Raw genomic sequence first — 7837 nt, 5'->3', positions numbered from 1 at the left:
TAACAGACTGAGCTAACATGAGCTAACAGCAGCTAACAGACTGAGTTAACATGAGCTAACAGCAGGCTGAGCTAACGGAGCTAACAGCACTAACCGACTGAGCTAACATGGCAAGGCTAAACAGGCTGAGCTAACAGACTAAAGCAGCTACATGAGCTAACGAGCAGCTAACATGAGTTTAACAGACAGTAACAGACTGTGGCGTAACATAGCTAACAGCCAGCTACAGCTTTCAGCAGTTTACTTCACTGTTCCATTCATTAACCTCTGTAATAAGAGGAGTCAGATGCGGGTTTTTGAGGCGGAAGCAGCCGGAGGACATCAGAGGGAAAAACCAGAAAACATTTTTTTTTTTTTTTTTTTTATCGTGTCCTATTTAAAGCATCTTAGTAACCTTTGGGAAAAGCACGATGACAAACAAGGCGAGCTGACGTTAAGATTAAGGAGAAAGCTAGTCGTGGGAATCTTAAACATTGGTGTGGGTGGTCAAGGTCTGTACGTGTCATAGTGAAAATTTACGGATTCCACAATATCCAAAAACACAAACTCAAAAACACATTGCTTTGATGAAAATGAACTCGTCGCGGGGGACGTGTAGTCTGATTGTACAGCAGAAGACAACCATTTTGGTGTTCTGCACAATTGCACATTATGAGTGGCTGGTTCGTAGCTGTGGGTGTATCAGGACCGAGCAGGGATCGCGGGCTGTTGACATCTCTTTCATGATATTTAGCGAGCTTCCCCTTAGTGCGTTGAAACGATTTACACAGACATCGACAATCCTGGAAACATTGTAACAGTATCAAGACTGGACGTCGTCTCTGTGAGTCCCCACAGGTTTTGAAGGGTCGTGTGAACTCCCGAGCCTGGTTTTGTCTCAAAACACCACCGTCACTCAAAGCCGTCGCACGCTCTTAACCTGCATAACTTTAAGCCTTAAATAATGTAACAGGTGAGCTGTATATAATTCACCCTCAGTACAGTTTCATGAACGGGGAAATTAGCTACAGAGACCAAAACTGTTTTTTTGTACCAGGCTGTAACATGTTTATTCTCTGTGAAGTTGGACATTTGGACATGGGGATTAGGAGGACTGCCTCTTATGGAGCCAAGCCTCAATGGGACAACAAGAGGCAGTTGAAAAGTGAATTCGTACTCAGTTACCACTCAACACTTGTAGGAACTCTGTGAAGAGAAGGCCAAAACAAACTGCAGTTCCTCTAACTTCAGTTTCCCTAAGTTCCCCATGTGCCAATGTTTCCAACTTCACAGAGACAATAAATCAGTTTACAGCTTGCAAAAAACAGTTTTGGTCTCTGTAGCTAATTTCCCCGTTCATGACAACTGTACTGAGGGTGAATTTATATACAACTCACCTGTTCACATTATATTAAGGCTTAAAGTTATGCAGGGTTAAGAGCGTGGACGCTTTGATTGACAGGTGGTTTGTTTGAGCAACCAGGCGTCATTCAGCCCGCCTCAAGTCCACTGATGATCCACGTCTTTGCTGATATTTAGATTAGCCGGGAGCTGGGCTTCACGACGACTCTTCAGAAACCTGTGGGGGACTTCACGGAGACTAACTCCAATCTTTGGGATCACTGAGGTCTACAGAGCGAGACCTTCAGGTAATCCCAAAATCCTCCAACTAAAAGTGAGCGAGCGTTTGCAGTCGCCCTCGTCTGCTTTTATCTGTTCGTAACTCCCTCCGAATGTGCACATGCCGTTCAAAGTGTTTCAAACCATCAGCTACTTTTCATTTTCCCGCGGTTGCCCCACACACACACACACGCAGTCAGTGCATAACGTACTAAATGAACTGTGGGCGCGGTGCATCGGCTTCGTTTAGTATTTCAAGTAGAAAACACACTCGGAAATCTACGGCGGCCTAAAGGTAACAAAGTGCAATCTACTTACTATTGCCTAACTGGACTCACTTGGCTAACGACTGCGTTAAAAAACATTTAAATTAGGTTAAAAAACATCTCCCAGCATGCTGTTGGTCGTGTACTGTTACTCCGTGACCATTCCATTGACTATCTCGTCCCCTGACGAGGTGACTTTAGTGAAGTCTACGCTGTGTTAAAGAAATCAAAGGTCACAGATGTAGCGTTAGAGGTCGGGTGGAGGCGTCACAGGTCCTGTTCATGCATCTGCTGCTGCATCTTCTGAAGCATCTGCTGCATCCTCTTCAGCTGCAGAGGAGAGAGAGAGAGACCGCTTACATAATCAAACATGTGGGTCATCGTTTCACATCGGCGTCTCGGTTACGTAACGCCTGCTGCGGCGTCTCATTCAGTATTTCGGGCTTGTTGAGCAGTCACACATCTCACTCACCTCCTCGTCTTTCTTCTTGATGAGTTTCTCCGCCTCATCGTTGGGTGTGGACAGCGGCAGCAGTGGGATGGGGCTCTCCACCCGTTTATCTGCGTTCATCTTGCTGTAAGACAAGAGATGAAGCCGTGACATTATGACCACCTGTCTGATATCCGGCATGGGCACAGACCTCTGAAACCACGCCCATGCACAGGACAGGTCCCGCCTCCCTCAACTGTCAAATACTGTAACCTCAACATGGATGCTACGTGGCCCTCCATGTTTGAGCTCCACCTGTAAGTTGCTAGGTGGGGCCTCCATGGATTGGACTTGTCGATTGGATTGAGATCTGGGGAACCTTTAACTTCGTCGTTGTGTTCCTCAAACTATTCCTGAACCACGTTTCAGGGGTCAGCATGGACTACACAGGCCAAACTTAGCTCACCACGTCAATGAACCTTGCCCATGACCATGTCGCCTTCCTTGCACTATTTTTGAGGTACTGACCACCGCTGACCTGGAACACCCCTTGAGAGCTGCAGCTCAGGAGATGTTCTGACCCATTTTCCTGCTTCTAACACACTGATAAATCTCACCTACTGACAGGTGAACTGGTTGGGCTTTGTGTCAGGGCGCATTACCCTGGACAAGGGTGGTCATGATCTGCAACAATGCCTAGGTAGGTGGTGTCAAAGTAACAGCAGGACCCGAGGTTTCCCAGCAGAACATTGACCCAAGCACCAGACTGCCTCTGCCAGCTCGCCTTCTTCCCATAGTGCATCCTGGTGCCATCTGTTCCCCAGGTCAGAAACGCAAAAGAAAACCGGACTCATCAGACCTGAACACCTTGTTACATTACTCATTAATCTGTTGTTGGCGCTGTCGGCAGTGGACGGGTCAGCACGGGACACCCCATACTCATCAATCTGTGATGCACTGTGTGTTCTGACACCGTCTTCAGCAGTTTGAGCTACAGTTGCTCGTCTGTTCGAGCCTTTGCTCCCAACGTGCATCAAAGAATCTCGGCCGTCCATCACCCTGTCGCTTTCCTCTGACCACTTTTGAAAGGTACTTGTGGGTAACACCCCACGAGATGTTCTGACCCAGTCGCCCTAAGCTTACCCATGGTCCTGCTTCCAACACCTCGACTTTGAGGACTACATGTTCACCTGATTCAAGCTGATCTATGTAAATTTATGAAATTCATGAAGGTTCTGGGCTGCAGTCCAGTTTTTCTGGACCTGAGGGCAAAATGCAGTACAGCAATACGTCAACAGGTGTCAGCAAATCCACGTTTATGTCTGCTGCTCTCAGGAGGAAGCCATCATGGTGACCCTGCTTCTATCTCCATGTGCATATCTCCAGGCTGTAGGACGCTATGTGGACGGAGGACTCGTCTTCCTCTGCAGAAATGGATCCAGGTATAAAAAGTACACACCTGGTCATGGTCTGGATGCACTGAGCTCTGTAGTTCTCGTAGTGACAGTCGCTGGTGATGTCCTTCAGGTCGTGCATGTGGGTTCTTATCAGAATGTTCCTCAGCTTCACGAAGTCGCAGTGCGCCGGGTTCTCCACTGCACACAGGAAAAGATTAGCATCAGGGCGGGACGGCGGTCACGCATGGTTAGTTAGTGTCGTCGTGGTAACTGAGAAGTTTCTTACCCTCCACGATGCCCCACGGGTAGAGACGCCCTCGCACTCTCTGACCTCGAGTTTCCACCACGGTGTTGCTGCCGATCACTGCGAACGGAGTGCTGTCCTGCAGAGAGAGCGAGGAATCACATCTTGAAACCACCAACTCAGACATTAAATACTGAACTCATCTCACTGATTCTGGAGAAACCGGACCATATTTTATGGTGGAAATGTTTCCTGGTGGACAGTGAAGTAAACTTCTGCCAACTGTAGCTGCTGTTAGCTCAGTTTGTTAGCCAGGCTGCCCAGACTGTGAGCTCAGAGCACTGGGAGAGTGTTAGTGTTTGTACCACAGGCGTGTTGGACCAACAGGAAGAAGAAGAAGTAGTTTACAGATCAGGATCTGACTCACCTTCAGCTCTTTATCTTGCCGCTTGAAGTCTTCGTCCTCATCAGAGTCGCAGTCAGGGAACTGGTAGATCTTTATCCCGTACTTATCGATCTCCTCCCTCAGCTGGAAGGACGACACACACAAACCAATTCAGCCAAAGCTGTTCTTAACCGATTCACCGTACGTTGTCTTCGCGGTCTTACCCGCTCTTTGAGTTTCTTTATCTCAGTTGGCGTGAGGCAGTCGGCCTTCGCGATGAGAGGAACCACGTTCACTTTATCCTGCAGAGCCTTCATGAACTCGATATCAACTGGACGAAGCCTGCAGACGAGAACTTCACTGAGCACGTATTCATGCGTGTACATAAAGGTGTGTGTGTGTGTGTGTGTGTGTTACCCGTGTCCAAACGGAGGTATGAAGTAGAGGCAGCAGTGCACTCTGTTGTCCTGGATGTTCTTCCTGTTCAGTCCGCTCTCGTCTCTGAAGTAATGTTCAAACTGCTGATCGATGTAACCAGTGACCGCCCTCCAGCTGCAGAACAGACATGGAGGCAGTTACTGATGCTGCAACTACAAAGCTAACGAAGTTTTAAACAGAGACTACGTCCAGGTTTTAGACAGTCTGCGGGGACGTCATGGAGACTACGTCACTGCAGCTTTTATTGAACCTGTAGGTGAGACTCGTCCAAACCTGTCTTTACTGTACAGGCACTCACCACTCGGTGTTGTTGACGGCGTCCCCGAAGCCCGGCGTGTCCACGATGGTGAGCTTCAGCTTCACGCCCTTCTCCTCGATGTCCACCGTGTGCTTCGTGATCTCCACCGTCTGACTGATTCGCTCTGCGCGACAAAAACACGGCGCGGATATTTAACTGAGTCTGTCCGACAGTCTTTACAGTCTTTACAGTCTGAGCTGAGATTACGGGGACTCACCTTCTGCGTTCAGCAGCTTTCTGTCTTTGTGTAGATCAGTGAGGAACAGACTGTTGACCAGCGTGGACTTACCCAGACCGGACTCACCTGGAGCACACACAAGACAACATGTTGAAATCACCCGTACGTAACGCTCAGTCACACACCACCGACCACTTCACTGATTCTGGTGAAAGTGGATCATGTTTTATGGAGAAAATGTTTTCATCTTTTGTCTCTGAGGATGTTCAAAACATTGAACAGATGGATTTAAAGCATTAATAATAATTAATTAAATACGAATCATTTACTGGCTGAGATATTTTGTGAATTATCTCAGAGCCAGACACTTTTTCACAGAACACACGAAACTTGTGAAGACGGAGATGTTGCGGAGGCGTGACGGTAAAACTGCCTCACGACGAGGAGTGTCTCTGTGTGAAGACGTGTCTTTAAGACAGATACAGTCTTATGAAACTAAAGAGCCACGTCTCACCTGCCACCATGAGGGTGAAGTCAAATCCTTTTTTCACCGACTTCCTGTGAACCTGGTTGGGCAGCGTCGCAAAACCAACGTAATCTTTTTCCTGTAAACAATCAACAAAGATATATTTAATTAGCAGTTAGACGTCACCGAGACTACGTCCAGGTTTTAGACAGTCTGAGGGGACGTCACGGAGACTACGTCCAGGTTTTAGACAGTCTGCGAGGACGTCACGCAGACTACGTCCAGGTTTTAGACAGTCTGCGAGGACGTCAGAGAAACTACGTCCAGCTTTTAGACAGTCTGCGGGGACGTCACGGAGACTACGTCCAGGTTTTAGACAGTCTGTGGGGACATCAGAGAGACTACGTCCAGTCTTAGACAGTCTGCGGGGACGTCACGGAGACTACGTCCAGGTTTTAGACAGTCTGCAGGGACGTCAGAGAGACTGCGTCCAGGTTTTAGACATTCTGTGACAGTCACGGAGACTACGTCCAGGTTTTAGACAGTCTGTGGGGACGTCAGAGAGACTACGTCCAGTCTTAGACAGTCTGTATGTAGGGCAGTGTAGATCTGGGTCAGTCTTCGCTCTCGGCTCGGTGCTGCAGTGTTCGTGGGACTCTCCCATGATTCCTTTCATGTTTTATTGAAGTCGCCCCGAGGTGTCTTCATGTTTTCAGGACGGGGGAGGGGACTGACGGAGGCAACAGCACCAGCTTCAGCACTGATGCAGAGTGGGTGTCTTTCTGCTTTTCCTTCTTCCATATTGACATTTTGTCTGTGGAAGTGTTCACGTGTCACGCCCACACACACACACACAGATCCAGACTTTGACTCAGCCTGAGGACGACATGTAAAGACGGATGAAGGCAAACGTTATGAAAGCGAGGATCTGTCTCAGAATAAAGGCGCTCTCTCTGCTCTGTCCGCTTCTTAAACGTTAAAATTAATGTTTAAAAACAGAATTCACAATAACGTTCAGATTTGGAAGGTTTAAAGTTTGAATTTATACAGACAGACGTCTCGTCACTGTCTCATTCATATAAAAAAAACTGGATTTTACGTCAGGGAGACTACGTCCAGGTTTTAGACAGTCTGTCTAGACGTCATGGAGACTACGTCCAGGTTTTAGACAGTCTGCAGGGACGTCTAATTTGTCAGCTCGTTAGCTCATATATATACCAGTGGTAATAATAATAACACATAGTTTGATTATTAGACCACACATTTGATGAATTAAACCTCCTGATGGGTCATGAACAGCTGCTGGCTGATTAATTATTAATTACTTAAAACAGTGTCAGCCTCCTTAAATGTTTTATTTAAGTCAAATCTTCATATTTAAGGTGGAATCACTGAATATCTTGAACGTGGCTGAGCTCGTGCTTACAGATGTGACCAGCTGACTGAACAGGGTCACCAAAACAAAAGCTTGGTGCGCAGCTGGAGGCTTTTATTTTGTAGGAGTCAGCATCCTCTCACCTCTCCATCCTCTGGCAGCAGTCCGTGTTTGGGTGAGCAGGTGTCGGCCCCATCATCCGTCATCCGAGATATGAGGAGAGATGACACGTGCACACTCATTAGTCCATGTTTAATCAGCTCACGCGCTGTGACGCGCTGTCGGTCATTAATCACCTGCGGGGTTCTTACCTGACCGTGGCGCGCGGCTCCTGTACCTGCTGCTGGTCGTCATCTCCGGACACGGACTGATGGAGGGCGGATCAGCAGCAGCAGCGGCGGCGGTGATGAAGATGTTCGAGCCCCGCACACAGCACAGGCGTCCCGCAGCGTCCCGCGGCAGCTCTCACGCGCGCTCAGGTGAACGTAAATCACGCAGGAAGCCGCTCAGGTGTCATCTCTGTGTCCGTGCAGCTGACGTCAGGCTCCGTGTCGACTCATTGTGAGCGCGTGCATTGTGTGGAAAACCGTCTGCAGGTCACGTGAGACACCAGCAGGCGGCAGTGACGTCCCGTGCACGTGCACAACATGCATTACTAAAGATGCTTTCTAATTAAAATTAAAACGTTTTAACGTCATTAAATAAACACAATAATGTTAGATTTATAATTTGAACACTGTAAAAAATGACTAACAATCAGA

General features: G+C 48.0%; 1 protein-coding gene across 1 annotated transcript; it reads right to left on the bottom strand.

Annotated features, from left to right (window-relative positions):
- Positions 1-1509: 1509 nt before the first annotated feature.
- On the bottom strand, positions 1510-7691 carry septin5b (septin 5b). Its single transcript, XM_027281093.1, has 12 exons — positions 7388-7691; positions 7220-7230; positions 5750-5840; positions 5275-5361; positions 5058-5181; positions 4739-4873; positions 4546-4663; positions 4364-4465; positions 3979-4075; positions 3755-3890; positions 2338-2440; positions 1510-2195 (listed from the first exon to the last, which is right to left on the bottom strand). Exons 1-12 carry the CDS (start codon positions 7428-7430, stop codon positions 2133-2135), a joined length of 1110 nt encoding a protein of 369 aa, XP_027136894.1. The 5' UTR covers positions 7431-7691; the 3' UTR covers positions 1510-2132.
- Between the last annotated feature and the right edge of the window lie 146 nt (positions 7692-7837).

The sequence above is a fragment of the Larimichthys crocea genome, chromosome VIII (genome assembly GCF_000972845.2).
Source record: "Larimichthys crocea isolate SSNF chromosome VIII, L_crocea_2.0, whole genome shotgun sequence".
NCBI lineage: Eukaryota > Metazoa > Chordata > Actinopteri > Sciaenidae > Larimichthys > Larimichthys crocea.
This window is presented reverse-complemented; position numbering and strand designations above follow the sequence as displayed.